The sequence below is a fragment of the Aspergillus neoniger genome, assembly GCF_003184625.1.
Source record: "Aspergillus neoniger CBS 115656 unplaced genomic scaffold BO87scaffold_6, whole genome shotgun sequence".
NCBI classification, from domain to species: domain Eukaryota; kingdom Fungi; phylum Ascomycota; class Eurotiomycetes; order Eurotiales; family Aspergillaceae; genus Aspergillus; species Aspergillus neoniger.
This window is the reverse complement of record NW_020291134.1, coordinates 574,747-594,433: the sequence shown is the minus strand read 5'-3', so window position 1 is coordinate 594,433 and position 19,687 is coordinate 574,747. Positions and strand designations below refer to the sequence as shown.

General features: G+C 49.8%; 9 protein-coding genes across 9 annotated transcripts; 4 read left to right on the top strand and 5 right to left on the bottom strand.

Moving 5' to 3' along the window:
• Positions 1 to 773: 773 nt before the first annotated feature.
• BO87DRAFT_352708 (putative NRPS-like enzyme) lies at positions 774 to 4,014 on the bottom strand (the record flags this gene model as incomplete). The annotated part of the gene is made up of 3 exons (XM_025621204.1): positions 774 to 1,786; positions 1,944 to 2,950; positions 2,999 to 4,014. 3 exons carry the CDS (start codon positions 4,012 to 4,014, stop codon positions 774 to 776), a joined length of 3,036 nt encoding a protein of 1,011 aa, XP_025482921.1.
• A 2,224-nt stretch (positions 4,015 to 6,238) lies between these two features.
• Positions 6,239 to 6,682, top strand: BO87DRAFT_423058 (uncharacterized protein; the record flags this gene model as incomplete). Its single annotated transcript, XM_025627146.1, has 3 exons — positions 6,239 to 6,327; positions 6,381 to 6,524; positions 6,580 to 6,682. The coding sequence occupies 3 exons, from the start codon at positions 6,239 to 6,241 to the stop codon at positions 6,680 to 6,682; spliced, it is 336 nt and encodes a 111-aa protein (XP_025482920.1).
• A 423-nt stretch (positions 6,683 to 7,105) lies between these two features.
• Positions 7,106 to 8,342, top strand: BO87DRAFT_352704 (NmrA-like family protein; the record flags this gene model as incomplete). The annotated part of the gene is made up of 6 exons (XM_025621203.1): positions 7,106 to 7,139; positions 7,195 to 7,265; positions 7,318 to 7,538; positions 7,591 to 7,672; positions 7,725 to 8,016; positions 8,077 to 8,342. The coding sequence occupies 6 exons, from the start codon at positions 7,106 to 7,108 to the stop codon at positions 8,340 to 8,342; spliced, it is 966 nt and encodes a 321-aa protein (XP_025482919.1).
• A 227-nt stretch (positions 8,343 to 8,569) lies between these two features.
• Positions 8,570 to 10,394, top strand: BO87DRAFT_328395 (uncharacterized protein; the record flags this gene model as incomplete). The annotated part of the gene is made up of 2 exons (XM_025620216.1): positions 8,570 to 8,943; positions 8,997 to 10,394. Coding segments are annotated over exons 1-2 (1,740 nt in total), but the record flags the coding sequence as incomplete, so codon positions are not given.
• A 210-nt stretch (positions 10,395 to 10,604) lies between these two features.
• Positions 10,605 to 11,586, bottom strand: BO87DRAFT_328392 (PEX11 domain protein). Its single transcript, XM_025620215.1, has 3 exons — positions 11,393 to 11,586; positions 11,154 to 11,317; positions 10,605 to 11,094 (listed from the first exon to the last, which is right to left on the bottom strand). The coding sequence occupies exons 1-3, from the start codon at positions 11,547 to 11,549 to the stop codon at positions 10,750 to 10,752; spliced, it is 666 nt and encodes a 221-aa protein (XP_025482917.1). The 5' UTR covers positions 11,550 to 11,586; the 3' UTR covers positions 10,605 to 10,749.
• A 178-nt stretch (positions 11,587 to 11,764) lies between these two features.
• BO87DRAFT_373820 (F-actin-capping protein subunit alpha) lies at positions 11,765 to 13,111 on the bottom strand. The gene is made up of 7 exons (XM_025622643.1): positions 12,957 to 13,111; positions 12,871 to 12,889; positions 12,669 to 12,784; positions 12,524 to 12,613; positions 12,423 to 12,475; positions 12,225 to 12,362; positions 11,765 to 12,175 (listed from the first exon to the last, which is right to left on the bottom strand). The coding sequence occupies exons 1-7, from the start codon at positions 13,011 to 13,013 to the stop codon at positions 11,830 to 11,832; spliced, it is 819 nt and encodes a 272-aa protein (XP_025482916.1). The 5' UTR covers positions 13,014 to 13,111; the 3' UTR covers positions 11,765 to 11,829.
• Positions 13,112 to 13,282: 171 nt separating this feature from the next.
• BO87DRAFT_352696 (uncharacterized protein) lies at positions 13,283 to 15,673 on the bottom strand. Its single transcript, XM_025621202.1, has 2 exons — positions 14,288 to 15,673; positions 13,283 to 14,241 (listed from the first exon to the last, which is right to left on the bottom strand). The coding sequence occupies exons 1-2, from the start codon at positions 15,440 to 15,442 to the stop codon at positions 13,453 to 13,455; spliced, it is 1,944 nt and encodes a 647-aa protein (XP_025482915.1). The 5' UTR covers positions 15,443 to 15,673; the 3' UTR covers positions 13,283 to 13,452.
• Positions 15,674 to 16,553: 880 nt separating this feature from the next.
• On the top strand, positions 16,554 to 17,545 carry BO87DRAFT_352692 (nucleotide triphosphate diphosphatase NUDT15). Its single transcript, XM_025621201.1, has 3 exons — positions 16,554 to 16,953; positions 17,045 to 17,250; positions 17,325 to 17,545. The coding sequence occupies exons 1-3, from the start codon at positions 16,866 to 16,868 to the stop codon at positions 17,475 to 17,477; spliced, it is 447 nt and encodes a 148-aa protein (XP_025482914.1). The 5' UTR covers positions 16,554 to 16,865; the 3' UTR covers positions 17,478 to 17,545.
• Positions 17,546 to 18,267: 722 nt separating this feature from the next.
• BO87DRAFT_394410 (uncharacterized protein) lies at positions 18,268 to 19,533 on the bottom strand (the record flags this gene model as incomplete). The annotated part of the gene is made up of 2 exons (XM_025625119.1): positions 18,268 to 18,653; positions 18,699 to 19,533. 2 exons carry the CDS (start codon positions 19,531 to 19,533, stop codon positions 18,268 to 18,270), a joined length of 1,221 nt encoding a protein of 406 aa, XP_025482913.1.
• Positions 19,534 to 19,687: the final 154 nt, after the last annotated feature.

Below are 19,687 nucleotides of genomic sequence, written 5' to 3'. Positions count from 1 at the left end.
TTCTACATCACATGATGAGCTGATTTCCTGTTTGGGATAAGAACATTCCAGTCACTTCAATTAATCGATCGATCACCACAAGAACGTGTGCCAGACCCCATTGGTTCATGCACACTGCTGATCCACTCAATCCAATGCCTTTTTTACTCGCAGTCAAATATTGCCAGTGGTGACCGCTCAATGCTGTGGTTACGGTAATTTGGCCCTCCTAGTTATTCCTATCACTCGTACATGCATACTGTGTATGAGAACATGGCTCTCTATCTCTTCTCGAAATAAGATGAGATCATTCAGTGTCTATCAAATTGGTATATTGTGGGAACATCTTGTACTGGACGTATAGTAATCGCAACCTTGAGTTCAAAGACTAGTCGGCTAGTATACTTATATAACCTACTAGGTCCACCCCTAGTCTTTATATATATCTACGCCAGCACCAGCTTGTGGCGGATCGTGGGATTACTAAAGTACCGTGATAATATTTTGACTAATATAATTGGCATAGTCTACTCCACGCAGTATCTGAGCAGCAAGGAACTGTAGCAATGAAAGCATACTATAAACCGAAGGGACTGCAAATAAAATTCAACCCTAACTGATATACTGTGTATTCACTGATGTCCGATCCTACTACGAAGTAAATAGTCTAGATCTTGCATCTACTTCACACTTTAGTCACATATCCATAACATAATCATCTCAAAACAGCCAATTCCAGCGAACTCAACTGAAAAGCACATTTACCACTGACTGATACCACATATACTACTACCTCAAACCCACGCAACCTCCCTAAACCACTCCACCATCTTGCCCACCAACCCCCCCTCCAATCCATCCACACTCAGCCCCCTCAACCCCTCAGCCCTCTCCCTCGCCTTGTCCGTCACAAACTCCAACCCCCTAAACGGCTTCTGACTCCCATACTTTCCCTCCCAGAACCCGACCAACTTGACCGGCGGATTCCTCTCCGGATCCGCCACATCTCTAACTCGCCGAATCCACTCCCCGAACTCCACATCCTCAAACTCCAACCCGGCAGCCCTTAGAGCAGGAAGTAGATCCTCTGTCCAATGGAACCTGTACGGGTTCAGAATATTAAACACCTCCACATCATCCACCCCCTTCTTCCTCCCCTCTCTTTCCCCTTGGTGAAGCGTAATATCCATCACTGCCCCAGCAACAACATCAACCGGCACCCACCGCATCCTCTCATCCAATCTCGGCAACGCCCCCACCGTAACCGCAGCCCTAAGCATCAGCGGAATCGCCTCCGTGGCATTCCATACCCCGTGCTTGGTGTCGCCGATGATTTGTCCGATACGGAGGACACGGGCATCCAGGTAGGGCGTGGCGTTGGCGCAGATGTGTTCTGCGATGAGCTTGGACTGCGCATAGCCCATGGATTGCGCGGCGGTGAGGGAGTCCGGGAGGGATTCCGGGATGGGGGAGACGGTGCTGTTGACGACGCTGCTGACGGAGGAGCAGAAGTTGAAGGTGGCGGGTTCGGGGCGCTGGGCTTTTAGGGCTAGAGTGAGGAGGTTGTGTAGGGTGGGGAGAGTGTCGTGTGCGAGACTGCTGAGTTGGAGGTTGAAGTTGACGGGCCAGGCGCAGTGGATGATGTCTGTGGTTTCGGTGAGAAGGGTGTTGTAGGTTTCTTCCGGGAGGGACAGAGTTGGGTGGGATAGGGCTGGGGCGGGGAGGGCGATCAATTTGGCTTTGGAGGAGGATGAGAGAGGTGTATAAAGATGGCGGGCGTGGAGGGCGTCGTGGAGGCGCTTGTAGGCTTCGATGGGAGAGGAGGCGCGGATGAGGCAGTAGACTTTGTTCACGGAGGGGTTCTGCGCGAGTTGATGTGCAACGTGGCTGCCGAGGGAGCCGGTGGCGCCGGTGAGAACCTGTGATTGTTAGGAGGGGGGACTTGTTGAGATGGTTAAGGTGACTTACGACATAACGACCGGGAAGGTCATTGGGATGTGGAACGTGGGGTTCAAAGTGGCTGAATTGTGAGATGAGTGCACGCATCTGTTCAGGGATCGGCTGAGAATCTGGAAGGGCTTCTCCGGACTGTACAGCGGCTAGGAAACGGGCGAGCACGGCAATAGTGGGCTGCTCGAAGGCAATGTTGAGCCCAAGTTGTTGGCCCTTGGTGTCCAAGTTCTGGACGAGCACAGTGCGTAGTTGGCTGGCTTGTAGGGAGTCCATGCCCAGTGAGAAGAAATCGGCGTCATCTGTCAACAGGCTGGTGTCCTTAAGGGGCAGAATTTGCAGAATTTGCTTCTTAAGGAAGTTCCTCAGTTCAGGCTCAGACAGAACTAGCGTGCCAGTCATGGCGTCCACAGCGGCGTAAACCTCTTCAATCAGAGGTTGGAAGTTCTTGTAGAAGGCTTGACGGATGATGGTGCCCTTGTCAGTCCGAGGGTAGGGAGTGTCTGCAGGCAACACTCGGACCATATTCTTCGAGAGTTGTCCAAACGCAGGTAGCGCCTCGTGAGCCTTCTCAACAGCTGGCCAAATGCTGCCAATGACCTCCTCATCGGAGAGTGACTCGGTGCCAGGTGCACGAACGACAGCCAGTCCGATCTGAGCTTTGCCTGCTCCGAACGCAATGGCTTCGGCAACAGTGCTGCGCTGCCGGACTCGTCCTTCCAGGTCAAGTGGGTTGACCTTTTCTCCATTATATAGGATGATTGTATCGTCCAGACGAGCATAGTACTTGTATGCCTCCATGGTGGGATGCTTGACAAACAGGTCCTTGGTAGCGTACGAGCCATCGGGTCGGTTGGTCATGACCTTAGAGGGCCAGCCATCTAGACACACTAGCTCGAATACTCCCGGAAAGCGCTCTTCAAATCTCAAGAATTTCTTGACATAATCAGAGGGGCGGAGCCAGTCCCATCCTTTGTCTTCGCGAGGCCTGGTGGACATCATGAGCTGACCGGTTTCAGTTCTGCATGTGTGTTAGTAGAATATTCTAATGCGGTTGAGAAGCACTCACGATCCGTAGTGACTGGTGAGATGAACACCATTCTCGACTAGCAAGTTTCCTAGAGAGTCCGGGCATGCTGACCCTCCGAACATGACGGCCTTAAGCTTAGCCAAAGCGGATATTCCCTCCTGTGTCTCAGCCAATAACTTCAGCGCATAAGGGACACCGTAGAATATTTCAAATTCATTCGATCCCATAATCTCGAGCAGATACTGCCTGGTCAATGGAAGATTGGCATTGTAGAGATGCAGCTGTTTCTTAGCGTGAATTGTCCGGAAGAGACAGCTAATTCCATGATTGTGGTACAGCGGCAAAGTAACGAACCCGGACATGTTCATATGTCCCGAGTAATTCTTCAGTGCAGCAGATTGGGTGTGGAAAATAGGCTTCGGAAGTCCAGTCGAGCCACTGGAATGAATAATCCATGCGATATGCTTGGACTCGATTTTCGGGTCAAGGTGTGGGACCAGGTTCGTGTCAACATCCTCTGTAATGGGATAATGATAGTTTTCCTCAGTCGGAATCTCATCAATGACAAGCTCAGGTACCCGCTTCTTGATATCTTCAGCGGTGTCTCGGAATGAGCTGTGAATGAAAATATGTCTCGACCCGGTCTTTTCCAGTAGCGAGACGTATGCATCCACGGATATTCTGGTTGATAGGAGCAGTCCACTGTGACTCAGCTTAGCCAGGGAAAGCAGCATCACCAGGTAGTTGAGGTCAGATGGTCCCAATAAAGCGATGACTTTGGGGGTTTCAGTTGACGACTTCCGAGGCGGAATGCGATCTGATAGCACCTTGGAGACGCGGAATGCGAAGACATCCAGTTGCTGCAGTGGATAGTCCACATATTCGATGCCGGTGCTCGGATAGGAGATGATGGGCTGTGCGGCTCCAAGTGATGCACGTTGGCGAACAAGTTCGTCAATTGTCGAAGGCTCCTGGGATTCCAAAGGCAATGTGACATCGCCTTTAGACCGAGGCTCCTGTAGTGTGGGTGGTTGTGGTGCGATTGTAGAGAGCATCTTGAGTTTTGGGTCGTTGTTGTTACATAGACAAGATATTTAGTAAGCAGTATCAACCTTGAGTAACTTGGATCGATCATTGAAGAAATGTCAGCATTTAAATAAGTCCCAGATACTCTATTGTTCAATGAAGACGATGTCCGATGCCGTGATGGAGGGCTCGGAAATGCTAGTGCTGAACGGATATTTATCCGACCACTGCCTCCGCACGAACATCACCGGAGACAGTGCACTCACTCATCGAACGCCGTAGTATATAGAGATTTGCATGTTACTTATTGTGATAAAATGGGTAAATAGAGTGTGATAAAAGGTCATATTGTTGGTCTCGACTTTCAGAACTATGGTCACAACTCGAGTGAATTCAATTTGTTTTCCGGGTAGGGTTTGCACGATTGCATACTTGAGCTACAAAACAACTTTTCCGAGCAAATAATACCGACTAGTTCTGGAACTGTGAGATAAATATGGAGTATCAAGATGGGGACAGATGATGCAATAAAGGAGAAGTTTCCGAGATGACAAGAAGCATAGAGGAAAGAATATTCACAAGGCGAATGCGGGGCAGCCGATCATGGAGATCCACTGCGGATTCCTCTCCGGGGGTCATTTGCAACTATCCCACTGGCTACGGATGCATGTCCTGCCCTGACAGGATATGTGGAGGTAATATCCGCTATTTACTGACCACGTGCAAGAAAAATCCCATGGAAAAGTTCTGTCAGGCGCAGAACGGCACAGGCACCCTCATGTTATCGGTTGTTGACGTTAGCATATTTCATCAGGACTAGAATTAATTTTTCATCTCTGTGCTGATGTTGCGAAAGGCTTCTGGCATCTTTTAAGTGACGATAGCAGCTCAGAAGACCGCATTTTCTACCAGGTCTCTCGGTGACTGTTAGTAGATATGAAAGCAATTGGAATCGGCCATATTCTTGCTAGAAGATGCCAGGTCAGAAAGGCAACTGAGGGCTTTTAACCGCATGGGAAGACCACACTGGTGGTCATCAATGACGACTTCAAAGTTAGCATGGTGCTAACTGCTATGGTGTGCAGAAAGTAACTTGAAGTCTTCGGCATGTTAGCAATTCAAATACAGGCCATTGATTGACACTGGAGGCTTTATAGGAATAGCGTAGAAGGAAAACATGAAAGATGGTGGAAGACCTAGATGAGGAATTTTATAACGTGTAAAAAAAATGTATGGTATGGAAGATGTCGCGAAGTGAATTAAAGCCCTTGTGTAGCCTCGAGGTATCTCACCTTTAATGGATTTTCTCTCACCCCCAGACTATCGGAGCTGTTAACATGTCTGAGATTCTATCTCTGGTCGGAGTTCTCGAAAATTTGGTGGCGACCGGCTGCAAAATAACCGGATTTCTCGAACTACGAGCCGCGAGGACTCAGATCTTTACGTACTATGATATTATAGTGGCGAGTGTGGAAGTCTCGGGCATACTGAGAAATGTGAAGGTTATTCGCCGATGTACTGTGACACAGAAATTACTCATGGGTTGCGTTCACACATTCCGAAACTGGAGGAGAGCTCATCAGATTGACAAGGGACCCTTTGCATCCATTGTTACACAGTGGGGTAATCAGATCCATAGTAAGCTTATAGATACTTTCTGGAACGAGCTCTGGGAAGCAAAAGGTTTTATATCTGAAGCTTAGATAGCCGAACGCTTTATCCTCCAGCCAATTGTGTAAGCGGCGATGGGCTTCTGGATGGACCTAATATGCATCTTGCAGACGCCCTCCCATAGAACGTACGTCCTGGTTCGACATCTCATCTTTTCATGTACTGGAAGGAGAGCACCATGGGCAATGCTTGGGCCTCTGTAACGCAAGCTGCAACCATAGGATGCTGTGAAATGCTCGTATCTGCATCTTTCAGGCAGCATCTACACCTTTTTGCGCATCTCCGCTCGCCTAGGCAACCTCTGATGGACATCTACATCATGATTTACCACACTGTTCAATAGAGTAACATTTGAATAACTATACTGACTGCAATTGTAGTCATATATCGTCGTCACCTTTGGTCAAAGCACTTCTGGATCCCTGCCTCTGTCGAAGGCATTGTGCACACCCGCGGGTATATAATTGAGCAGTTCCTCTCGCTCATTTCTGCTCTCAATATCATGCCATCGTTTTGATCGGTGTTCGGATTCAACATATTTTATCTTTCAAAAATTTAGTTTATCATTATCAATCTTCCAACATGCTTTGGGAAAAGCCAGGTGGCGGTGAACCGGCCCAGATTACCTGGGACCTCAAGGAGCCATTGACGGTCAAATGGTCCCACGTCTCGTGAGTTTTTGCCATTATATTTCTTTATATGTCCAATTGCTTACTGGAAACAGTGGAGAGGAGAACAAGGCCTTTTGCATCTACCTCATCAACCGCGTTGACTATCCTCCAGTGACCGAGCTGGTCCTGCGCTACGCCGTCATGGGCCGAGATGAGGTTACTATTCCTCCACCCGGCCCGATGGATGTCCCTCTTAAGTATGTTATGCCTGGTATACTTAGAAGTAGACATAGTGCTAATTATCTTTTCTAGTTGCAACTACCGCCTTTGGGCTAGTGCTTGTGGAGACCCTGAGACTATCTATGCTGAGACGGAGCTGTTCTGCATTGACATTAGAGACAATGCTGATCTCTAGTTGATGCCCGAGGTACTAAACTTGCTGCAGTGCACAGGGTATCTTCGATTGTGATTTAGCTTGAATTGTTGAGAAAGTTGATGTCTACGATACGCCAATCACCGTCGGATGTCCAGTAGTGTTGACCTTTAAGCAAGAGACTGCTAGTATGTAATGATTTTATCTCCGATATTCGACCGAATCTTCCTTGTAGATGCTTTATTAATCATCAAATGAAGTAAATTTGTCATACAAAGGATGGCAGTGATTCGAGACTCGTTCTTTGATGGTGCCATAACTTCGGCCGAACTCTCGGTCCAAGCCAGTATATAGACCAGCTGTCTTCGGCAGTGTTCACTCCAGAACTACAACTTCAGTTCACACGAACCATAAGAGTATTTTACTTTTACACTTTAGCGTTTCTTCCTCACCCCAACTACGAAAATGGTCAAGGTTGCAATTGCTGGAGGCTCTGGAGGTACACTCTTCCATCGTTCCTGGTCTCACCAGTTATATCACTGACACTCGAACAGGTGTTGGCCGAGAGGTTATCGAAGCCCTTATTGCTGCGAAGAAGCATACAATCATTGTTTTGACCAGAAAGGTTCGTCATGTCCGATAACCGTAGTCAATGGAAGTGTTGTAACATTAACCAGTCTATGCAGGATACTGAAGCCCAAGAACCTACACAAGGCATCGCTTGGGTCAGAGTCGACTACAACGACACCACTCAACTAACCAAGGTTCTTCAAGGAGTGCACACCGTTCTCTCCTTCATCACCACGCAGGATGATCCCGGAAGCACCGCTCAGAAGAACCTCATCAATGCGGCTGTTCAGGCCGGAGTGAAGCGCTTTGCGCCGAGTGAATGGGCTTCGTGAGATTTTTTATCCCACTTCTACTATCATCCAAACACCAACCTAGTACAGCTCCCGCTTGGACTACCTGGACTGGTATGCCTACAAAGGCGAAACGCGCCGGTATCTCCAAGAGCTGAACAAGGATAAGAAGGTACGATCGGACAACGTTCTACCAGGCGGAACATCTAACACAACTCAATCAGGTCCTCGAGTATACCCTCTTCCAACCCGGCGTGTTCGTCAACTATCTGACCCATCCACATCAATCGGCCCGCCACCTGCCCTCAATCGCGACCCCCTTCGACTTTGCCAACCGCCGAATGATCTTGGTGGACGGGGACGATGGAACCCGTATCACCTTGACGGCAGTTCAGGATATTGCTAGAGTTGTGGCCAGAGCTGTTGAGTATGAGGGCGAGTGGCCAGTGGTTGGAGGTATTCAGGGTTCTAATATCTCCATCGGTGAATTCATTGCTCTAGGGGAGAGAGCTCGCGGTGAGTTTCTTTCCTACAACTTTACATACATGAAAATATTTCGTGACTCATTATCTCCAGGTGGGCTCCCATTTACCATTGAGCGAGTGAAGGCGGGGGACTTGGAAGCTGGGTCGTGGGAGACGTCGTGGACACCAACAGTGGATCACCCTTCCATTCCACCCGAGCAGGCGGCAGTGGCGTCGACATATATGACCAGTCGGATTCTTTTGGCGGTTAATGCTGGATCCTATGCCGTTTCGGATGAATGGAACAGTCTGCTGCCTGACTTCGAGTTTACCCCTGTCGAGAAGTTCTTGACTGAGGCGTGGAAAGGAAAGGCTTGAATATGCGATCGAGAAGGGTGATACGGATACGCAGGTAGAATGTGCTATCAAGCTTAGTAAATATAACGTGTGAGATAAGACATTATTTAGCCATGGCGTATTCTACTAGGGCTGGTGTGAGCATGGTGTTATTCCGCCGAGTTCGGGCGAATCCAACACCTTAGCCCGTGATCCTTCCGCAGAGCATTTCATCATTCCCTGCCCCCTCAACTTTCGACCGAGAGACACGAAAGTCTGCCTGATAGTGACTGACACGAATATGGCGGAGTGCTCCCAAGAGAAACGGAGAAAGGTCCGCAAGGGCACAAGGAGCTGCTGGGAATGCAAGCGGCGCAAGGTTCGCTGTATCTTCAGCTCCTCCTCCAATACCACCTGCGATAGCTGCAGGCGACGGGGATCTACATGCACCAGTCAGGAGCTCCCAGACAGCCCTATACCTACAAGCAAAGACTTGGTCGATGCCCGACTCGACCGAGTAGAGAGGATACTCGAACAGCTGGTTAACCCGGGCAGCCGAGCGCTATCTTCTGAAAATTATACCGAAACCCCTCCCAGGTTGGGTACATTGGACAGTTATGTGGACTCTAGTCGAGAAGAACAAGTGAGTCCAGTCCTCATGTGTTCATTTCAATTTTCCCATGCTGATACTTCCAGGAATCGTCCCCAGAGAACAACATCCCTGGAGGCCCGTATGAGAGTATAAACCGCGACCTTCTCGCGGCCTGGCCCAGCAAGAGGGAGCTCAACCATATCTACAATCTCCCTGTTGGCATAACAGTATATATGAACTATGAAATCTGGGTCCCTAATTCCACCTTCATAGACGACAGCCTACCATCACCCGAAGATATGCTCCAATTACCAGCACCAAACTCCCATCCCGTCCTAATCGCACGCAAACTCCTCACCCTGGCCATCTTTCTCCAAGGCATCTCTCCACCGTCCATCAAAAGCTTATCTGACCTATCTATCTCCCACCACGACATCATGACCCGCGCCGTCACCCGTGCCACCAGACTAGTAACCACAAACGACGAGCTCACTCCCTGCATCGAAGGCCTGCAATGCATCATGCTAGAAGCCCAATACCAGAACTACGCTGGTAATCTCCATCAAGCCTGGCTAGCCACCCGCCGAGCCACAGCCATCGCACAGATGCTATGTCTCCATCGTGGACTCCCCGCGTCATCTCTAAAGACTCTCGACCCAGCTACGCGCGGTAACCTAAACCCAGATTACTTGTGTTTCCGCCTTATCGAGATGGACCACTACCTCTCCCTGATGCTCGGCCTACCACCTACCAATCTCGAAGCACGGTGCCTCTGTCCTAAAGCCCTAGAAACATGCACACCCCAAGACCGCATGCACCGCATGCACTGCATTATAGCAGGCCGTATCCTCCACCGTACTGAAGCAGATATCAACAACATCTCCCTTACGAACGACATCGACCAGATGCTCCAAAACGCAGCCGCGCACATGCCTCCCCAGTGGTGGCTCATCCCAGACCTAAGGCCCAACCAAACCCAAATCGCCATCATCCAGAATACCCTCCGTCAAAACGCCCATTTCACGCACTACCAACTCCTCCTCCGTCTGCATCTTCCATACATGCTCCGCTCATCTCAAGGCTCTGCAGTGTACGACCGAAGCAAACTCACCATCATAACCGTAAGCCGGGAGATACTGGCCCTGTATATCGCTTTCCGTGCCTCGAATCCAGCGCATTATTACTGTCGTGGTGTGGATTTCATTGCCTTTGTGGCGATGACTGTGCTTTGTATTTCGCATATCGACTCATTCAGTAATATGCAGCCTGGGAAGGGAACGATAGTCAGTTTCCTCGGACATAGTCGACCAAGTGATCGCAGGATTATGGAACGGACACTTTCTATTATTGAAGATATGGTAACGTCGGGTTCTGGAACGGATGAAATTGCGGGGAAATTGGCGGGTATAATGAGGCATTTATTGGGGGTGGAGGAGAGTGCTGCTGGGGGCGTTGGGTATGTGGCTAGGGAGAATATGGGTGAGGATGGGAAGGGAGGAGGGGAGTATGATGGGAGGGTCGAAGATGGGGGGAGGAGTTTACATGTATATATCCCGTATTATGGGACGATTGGGTTTGAGAGATTTGAAGGCGTGGATATTGGGGTGGGAGAGTGTGGTGGTGAGGAGTGGGATTTACATGCGGTGGATGTGGCGCTATTCAATAGTTTATTTGGAGACATGGTGGTTCCTGATGTTGGGGAGGAGAGGTGGGAAGAATGGGTTGGTGTATAGAGATGAAGAGTAAGTCGACACAGAATTATCTGAATCTCTACGAATATCACCTGTTCCCTCCGCTCTATATCCACCATGATATGAAGATCTCTATACCCTCTATAGTCTTCTCCCGGAGGGAGATTCAAACAGCATTCCACATATCCCACCCCGAAACAAGGGTACTAACCACCATCCCAACCCCGACCCCCAACTGACCCATTTCAATCCAACCCAAAAAGGTACCAGGAATGAGCAGATCACAAGCATCAACACAGAGCATCTTCTTCAGAAGCGAGCAGCGGTTGATAGAAGGAGCTTCTTTCTTCTCCTTCTCATCCTTCGTCCTAGACGCAGATGACGCCGAAGAAAAGAGTGTATCAAAAGCAGCACCCAAAATGGAGAACCCCAGCGCATAAAACCAGAACTTATTCGCTTCTGTTAATATGGTCTTGTTGTAGGGGTTTGGGTAGATGGATGTTGCGTGTAACTTGAATGTTACTTTAGTATTGTATCATGGGTTGGATAGTAAGAGAAGGGAGCACATACCAGGGTTAAGTCTTCCAAGAGAAAGTAACATCCAAAGCAGGACCATTTACTTATTTCAATGACTGTCTTGATGACATTACCATGAGCAGAAGAAGGGCTGCCTAGCAAGGCAAATGCCCGGTTGAAGCAGTCGATGAAGTTGAAGAAGCGGAGGAAGCGTCTTGCTATTTATCCATCATTACTCACTGATCCTGATAATGGATGTGGATATCCAGTAGGATAATTGGAGGAAAACTAACTTAATGCAAACTGTGTCTTGGCGGTGTTGAATCGCGAAATGGACTCATTTTCCAGAGTGGGTATTTGCAGGGCCAGCACGCAGAAGGATTGGACGAGACGGAGGGTCTTTTCGAGGCCTGCCGTCGTGCGTGTAAAGCGGTATAAATGGTCTAACATTTTGTTTTCTTTCTATTGCGCTGGGGGTATATGTGCGGGGGTATGCAGTCTATTGTAGATGTGTTATTTGGCGGCGGTGGGTAACGACGCGCTTTAAGTACTAGGGATTAATTAGGCTATTTGCCAAGGGGCTGCTGGTATGGCGGGTACGCGATATCGGCTCGGTATCCGCTTATCTATCATATTCACCCCCATCAGAATCACAACGAGGATGATATACGTGACATGTCACATTCAAATACACACGATTGTTCAACGCTAATCTATACATCTACAACAATCACCGTCCTCCCGCAATATCCTGTCCCAGCCGGTATCCTCCGACCTTCTCCCACTCAACCTTCTGCCGTGTGATCGGCAACTGTCTCCGCAGCCCCTTGAATACTCCCTCGGCCGTGCTAACAAACGCCCGGTTCAACTCCTCCTGGTAATCCCGCTCCGCAGCCGCGATGCGCGAGATGATGGAACTGGCATCCACGGATGGCACCGACAGATTCACCGGCTTGTTGGTGTTGAGAGCCACGTTGCCGTCTTCATAGTAGTGCACATCGACCTTGATCTGGCCGGAGATGGTGGTCGAAGAGGAGTTCACGGGGAGAGTGTAGATGGCGCGGAAGCGACCGTTCCTGTCACCAATTAGTATTTCATCATCCAGAACCTGAAATGGGGGTGTACCAGAAGTTATTGGGCGAGTAGCGGTTCGCAACGAGGACAATGGCCACAGCGGTATCGTCCTCGATCGGGTAGACGCCGTAGCTGCAGGTGCGGTAGTGTTCGGTGGCGTGTGCGGAGAGGGACTTGAGGAGGGATTTGCTGCAATCCTGTTAGATTCACATCGGGTGATTGACTAAGATACAAGGGAAGAGAGCGTACATCAAATCCGCATTCTGCGACTCCAGAACGTATGACTGTGCTGCCGATGCTTCCTATTCCCCGTCAACTCCTTATCTTCTCAATGGCTTGTGTCCACCCACCTGCGTGACATGGTCCACCTCAAACGACGTCTGACTTTCCACATCGAAGTACCGGTTTCCCTCGAGCTTGTTGTATTCGCTGATCAGGACCTAGAGGTTGTCAGAACGGTCGATCGACTCCACCATCAGTAATGTAGCTGCCTACCTCCTGGCTCGCACCGGGAAGCTTCACGGTCGCCAGTTGTGTCTCATTGTAGCGCTCAAAGGCCGGTGCGAGGGAGGGGATGATGTCGGGACCGTCGGAGGTGAGAGCCTTGACGTCTGTAGAGCTGCTTAGTATGGTCTCGGTGCAAGGTACGATGAGGGTGGCAACGATCGAAATGAATGGTCTGGATTGCATTGCATACCTGCGACAACGTCCGCGAGCTAATAGATGCTGTTAGCTATGTTCGGGTTCATGCAGGTATAGGAGCATGAGGGGGTAGCTGCCTACCTCGCCGGGCGGGGCACCCTCGATGAAGGAGGATGCGAGTTCGGTTGTGGATGCCATGGATGATTATAAAACGTACTCAGCTGCCAGAGTTGAGTATGTCAAAGGGTAAAGGTAAGCTAGTAAGGGATTAAGCACGAAGGATAGAGGGGCAGTGGATGCTGGGTGAGCAGATGGAGCTCCGATGTCAACACGGAGTTAGCGCGAGTCCCGCCGAGCCCGCACGTGGCCCCTGACCTGCCGCTATCCGTATAGCATTTCTACAACACTACTTACTATATCACTGAGGTCTAGCAAGCAACCCTGAAGCATTCACTTCAGTATGCAGTAAAATGTTTATTAATATTAGTTATGATGCAGTTAAGCTATGTCCCAAGTATAGCACCAATAAATGCAAAGATAACGCCAAACTCAACCGATCCCGCTAACAGCATTGAATCCTTAGTCGATACCGAAGAATGTTGTAATAGTTATAATGATGTAGACAGGCTCAGCCAACCTACTCAATGCTCATGTTCATGAAGCCATCGCTGGTTTCATTCATCCCATGCAGTCCTACTCGTTTCAGGGTCCCGGTATGGTTGTTACCATTGCGAGGTCCATTTTCGGTGACAGGCCGGTCGGGGAACAGCGAGCCAAGGTTCGATCTTGGTGGCCCCCAGATGCTGGGACTCGTGTCTTTGACCACCGGTGAGTTAGGCATGACGGGGCTACTCTGTGCGCTCATGCTTGGCGATACCGCTCGCCGCTTGAAGAGGTTCGGATCGAAATCATCATCCCGACGGCGTTTCCTCCTGAACTCGCCAACAAACCCAGCCGGGGCGCCTTGAGATGCTTCACTGCGCGAGCCGGGTCGTTCGCTCGGTTTAGCAAATTCTGTAGTCGATCCTACAGTGGTAGATGGTGTGATGTCCATGGCAAGGTCATCTTCAGAGACCGATGAAGCTCCATGTCGGCGTTGGGGTGGGGGCGGCGTGCGGTAGCGCTCGTCGAACGAATTCCAGAACTCGACTCCTCCCGAATTTCGGTTGGCCTGATCGATGAATTTTGGTTCGTCCGGTGTCGTCAATCCGGCTTTTGGAGGGATTTCCTCTGGGGTTTGCCCGTGAGCAACAGGAGTGGACGTGTCAAGAGCCGACAAATCACCCAGCGGCGATTTCGCTTCAACGTCAGGTTCGTTCTCTTTGACTTGTCGAATAACTTCCGCTTCTCGCTTGGCCTCGCTATCAATTGGAGCAGACTCCTCCATCAATGCCGCCCGGATACGCGCAAAGGTTTTCGTTTTTGGCTAACAGAGTCAGATGCATCCTATGTGATCGGAATAAAGTACTTACGAGTAAGCTCCCACGACGGGTAACGGCCCGTCGAATTACCCCCAAAGGCCCGCCCTCGGAGTTCGACGTGCTTGGGCTCTGCCCACGCGCACCGCGGTTCTCACCCTCGTCGCTGACATCTGAAAGGCGCAAATCCCGCGTACCCATGCTGAGACTAGCCCGTCGGGCACCTGCGCCAAAGTAACCTCCATTCTGACCTTCGATACTCTTCATCACGGGTGGTGAGAGAGGACCCGGACTCTGCTTGGAACTGCCACTAGCACTGCTGGAGCTGTGCCTGCTTCGTCCCTTATGGAAACGGGCCCGCTGGAAGCTCATGAGACTCGCGGCTGCTTGCGAATAGCCGCCCATCCACTCATTTCCCGGGCTGGACACGTTCCCCGCAGCAAATGGACTCATTCCACCTCCCAACCGCTTCGCCTGAGGTGTATTGGTAATCATCATGTCGTCACGGTCGCCAATCATGGGTTCATCATCCTCCTCACTACTGCTTGTATCGGATTCCATCATGTTGACGCTGGATACGGAGCTCGAAATTGTGGCCTTGTCGGCGGGGTTCGAGGTGGAGAACTGGAGGCCAGAGACTGAAGCTGGCGAGCCGCGCCGCTGCGGGATATTTACACCGCGCCCGCCAACCGTTGGGGAGGAGTCCGGGGACGCTTCTGCAAGGGTCGAGTGATGGAGATTGGTGCAAGCTCGCGAAAAGTCCAGGCCTCGGGAACGACGGGGCAGCACGGAGCCCGGCGAGCCGTAGATGGCCGAGGAATCGAGCTTCGGGGAAAGCGGGGCGCGATTGGATAAGGATAAAGGTCCGGAGGATCTGGCAGAGAGGTTCAACGAGAGACTCTGCATGGACGGCCGCTGGGGCGTTTCGGGGGTGGAGGAGAGGGAGGAGTCATCTTTGCTGGGCGGGCGGGAATCATCGTGATTGATCGGCATGGCGGAAACTGGTTTTCCCGCATCGCTCAGCGAGCGAGTATTCGGTGAAGGACGCAATGGAGGCCCAAGTGTAGGTGTGTTTCTGTTGCCGGCATGGTCGGGATCGGTGCCTGAACTGGTTTGCCCGGTCCGCTGCGACAGTTGTTCGCTGAGCCGACTCGCGAATGGGATAGCCCGGCTATGGGATAGAGTTGAAGGGGTGTTAGACGACGTCATGTTTGCAACTGAGACCACTTTTTACACGTGTCACGGTGGCAGTTGTGCGTATCAGACCGCATGGGACATGGTGAGGTTCTCACGAATTTCTCCCGGGGCGGTTAATTCAGGTGGTAGGCTTCACGATAAGGAGAGGGTTCGAAGGGTCGAGACAGTGTGGCGTGGATAAGACGTGGGATGGCAGTTATCGTTATGGTCCGGATGGATGAGAGACAAAGATAAACATCAGCACATGATGGAAAGGTCAAGCAAAGCGCCAGACGCGGTTGAGGCCATCCGCACGCCCATGCCTGCCTCAGGTTGGCCAATCCTCCGCCAGTCCGGTGACGCCCTTGACTTCCTGCCCGCCACTTCCGGCCAATCATACACCATCTGCCCCGCCTCTAGGCTCGCCCTATGATTGGCGCGCGGACCCTAATCGTCTTTATGCCTTAGGCCTCATTTTCGTACTAGTTATACTCCGTCGGAATGTCTATCTACGACCTAAGTAGCTTAGTGTAGAGCTAGTATTCGCACTCACTCTGAGAACTATGATCTAATCCCGGGTATCTTCATCATAGTGAAGATACTATGGCCGCAATGGCTCACATGCACATGGCATTATATTCTGCCGCGGCCTGGAGCGGTCAAACAGGGCGGTCACAAATTATACAGAATGCAACTCGCCTTTTCCGGAGCTGTTCAAAAATATATCCGCTCATATCCGCTTATATCCGTACTTTCTTCTGCGAGGTCGACTAGGTTCTGCCTCTTTTGGCGGTCAGAGAAGCGGTCATAATTGGCATGATTGTCTACCAGCCATCTTACATAGTGGTTCCTAGGACTCTGTCCTTGCGGTTAACGAGGAGTCTGGATCCCAGGGCTTTAATCCGTGATACACTTTAGACCTCTTGTCTAACTGGAGGAGTCTCATAAGGAGACCTCAATGTCCGTCTACTTTGGCGCAAGCTTTCCATTCATTTGGTGATAACTTTGTTCGTATACTACGAGCCCCGGTATTTGCAAGCCACCTCATGCAGGCATCAACCAATCTAGGCTAGCGTCAACAGATCTCTATGTGAGCGTAATTTCCATCCATATTGCAAGGTACAATACTGCTTGTTCTGGGCCTGTAATTTGCATCTTCATCTGACACACAGACGCCGTGGATGTTTCTTTTCAACTACTTGCAGTAGCTAACCTCGGCTCTGATAAGGCATGTTTGCTTACCCTCCAACCCCGCTATTTAGTACAACTTGGTATTTTCAATTGGAATTTCCATTTCCCACCCCCGCCTTCTCTGACGCAGAACACCTTATGAGAGGTCCTTCTTTGAGATGATTAGCTATATTGCTACTCTCTCTTATTCGCACATTTGGCTCCCACTTATATCATACTTATAACGCCTTTCTCAAACAAGTCGTTCATATAAATCACTCCCATTATGAATCCCCGAGTAGGCGTAGGCGTCTTCGTCATCAATCCCAAGGGACAAATAGTTCTTGGACAGCGCAAAAGCAGTCATGGCGCTGGTAAGTAATACCCCATCTAGAGTTCATTGATTCGTTTTGGTTGTATGATGGTGCTTTTAGGCTCAACTCTATTTCTGACGCCTCTACACAGGTACCTGGGCCCTACCCGGCGGCCATCTCGAATTCAACGAATCGTTCGAAGACTGCGCTGCACGTGAAGTACTAGAAGAGACAGGCCTCAAAGTCCGCGACATACAGTTCCTTACAGCGACCAACGATATTATGAAAGAAGAGGGGAAGCACTATGTCACTGTTTTTGTGGGATGCACGGTTGTTGGAGATGATGCGCAGCCGGAGGTCAGTGATATTGCCTCCTAACCCACGTGTGACCTGGTTCTCCAGAAAGACCTCCGGCTAATCATTCCTTCTAGTTATTGGAACCCCACAAATGTGAGCAGTGGAAGTGGGTGACTTGGGAAGAAGTTTCCTCGTATCATAGCGATCCGAACTCCAGCCACAGGCTGTTCATACCCTTGATCAATCTGCTCGAGCAGAGACCGGGGTTTCATCCTGTTAGACGATGATGATTTCATCTCTTTTAGTTCTGGGAAACACTTCGTTACTTGTACTACATAAAACTATTAAATGGAAGTCTCTAGCTATTAGCGGCTACAAGGTTGATATTCTCTGCCCCTAGTCTTGGCTTCCCATTGACCTTCCCGGCAACCAAAGCCATGATGAAGCCCAACACTAACTCCAACATTGCCATAAATAATCTTCACCAAGGCGATACGTCCGTGACAGCCAGGTTTGACAAAATGTATGAACCAGGGCTGCGATTGGTCATGATGTCTGGCTATAAAGTCCCTAGATCTGGTGTGAACGGCTAGGCTAAGTTGATTGATTTGACTCTGGAGGCTGTAGGATGATACCCTAAAGTGACTGGGTACTTGCGGTTGTTGGACACGCCCATCTTTGTTGCAGGGGATGGGAACGGAGTATTCCGTGGTATTGTGGCTGCGATGATTAGCGGGCATTATGCCTCTCTGCTGCAATGTTGAAGGGCTTCGCGTCGGAGTTTGTCTGAATTCATGTAACTTTCTGGTTATTCTCATGGCCCGGCACCTTCTGTCCTAGGATACATGTGTGATGGTTCTTGGATGGAAATGTGTTGCTTTTGTGTCACCTTCCATAGCAAGGTCTGCTTACAAAGTTATCTAGCATGCAGTAACATAGGTATTTACACACGAGAGTTGCCTTGTGAAGATCAATTTATTCCTGCTATTACCCTTTGCATAGCCCAATTAATGTCTTAGCTATGTTTAAGAGGAAAGGGAACACACAAAATTAGGAGCCAAAGCCGAAATGTTACGCTCAAGTAGCAGCCTTCAAAAGAATCCTGCCTGTTGAATCCAAGAAAGACCTGATGCGAGACGACTCATAGAAAGCGCCGTTATAGCAAACCCTTAATTCCAATTGACGCAGCCGGGACTCCATAGCGATGAATATTGAATTATTGGCTGGAAGATTGATAGCCCAATAATCCTCCAGCTCAATCTCGCCATATGAAGCCCTCATGTAGGGTGACAAGTCCCCGACGCTACTAAAGATAAGAGTGGACATCACATCATTCACGACATCGGGATCCATATCGGCCAAAACGTTTGTCATAATCGGTATATACGACGTCATATTGCTCTTGTAGGAAGAATAACACTTCATCAACTCCTTGGAAGTTTTCGAGAAATCGTGAATTCCGACTTGAATAGGCCACAATCAAAAGCGCAGTGCAACCGCGTGACTACCAAGTTCAGGCCGTCCTTTGCATTGTTCCCGGAGGCTTGAAACCAGGAATGTGTTATGTTGGACACCATCAGGTAAATTGGCCTGTTCCTTTGCAGCTAGGGCGATGGCTGTATGAGCAAACGGAGTAAGCGTGAGGCCTAGTTTTCTCGCCCCGGCAATGATCGTTTCTGAGCATTTAACCGAGAATCGGTATCTTTCGAACTCGTATGTTGACGGAAGATGCGCTTCTGTAGGTTTTCTTTCTAAGCCTAAGGTCCTCGGTGCTTTAAGCTGCTTCTTAGGAAAGAAACCTCGATGATCCTCAACCCATGATTGTGGGAGCCGTGGGATCTCAGCCGCATCCCACGTCTCAACAGGGAGGTTGTTAACCTCTTCTCCTGGTTTCCATCGGACAGTGTCATTTACAGGACACGATAGCTCATTCAGAAAGTCGTGAAACCACAGAGCTATCCCTTGAGCATCTGAATGACAGTGAGTGAGTTTCAACATAAATTCATTGCGGTCCTTGAGATGGAGCAGCATGGGAAACTCCACTGGGCCTAAGCTGTTGAGTACAACTTCTGTGTATTTTTGGCATGAACTTAGTGACAGAAAGGTTTTCTCGGTCCAGTCTTCTAACTCCTTGCCGTATGGCACATTGTATATCCAGTCTCCGTCGACAATAGAGCTTGCCATTAACGGATGCTTGTATCGTAGATTCTGCCAGGCTAGTCGCCCCTTCTTGGTCAGTTCCTCCTCAGTGAGGCGAGTCCGCACTTTGATAGCGGCAGCAACGTCGTATGTTCGGCGACCAGGCGGGTGGCTGATAGAGATTTGTCTCATTACAACCTCCATGCCATCAAGAGGTCTGGTGTATTGTTTCTCAGACACTCTTCCCCATGGTTTTGGAACTTCAGTAGAGTAAGAAGATCGACGAACAGTCGGTGCTGTGAATATTATCCTAAAAATTAATTTACTTCTATTAGCCAATCGTGATGTCACTTCCCAA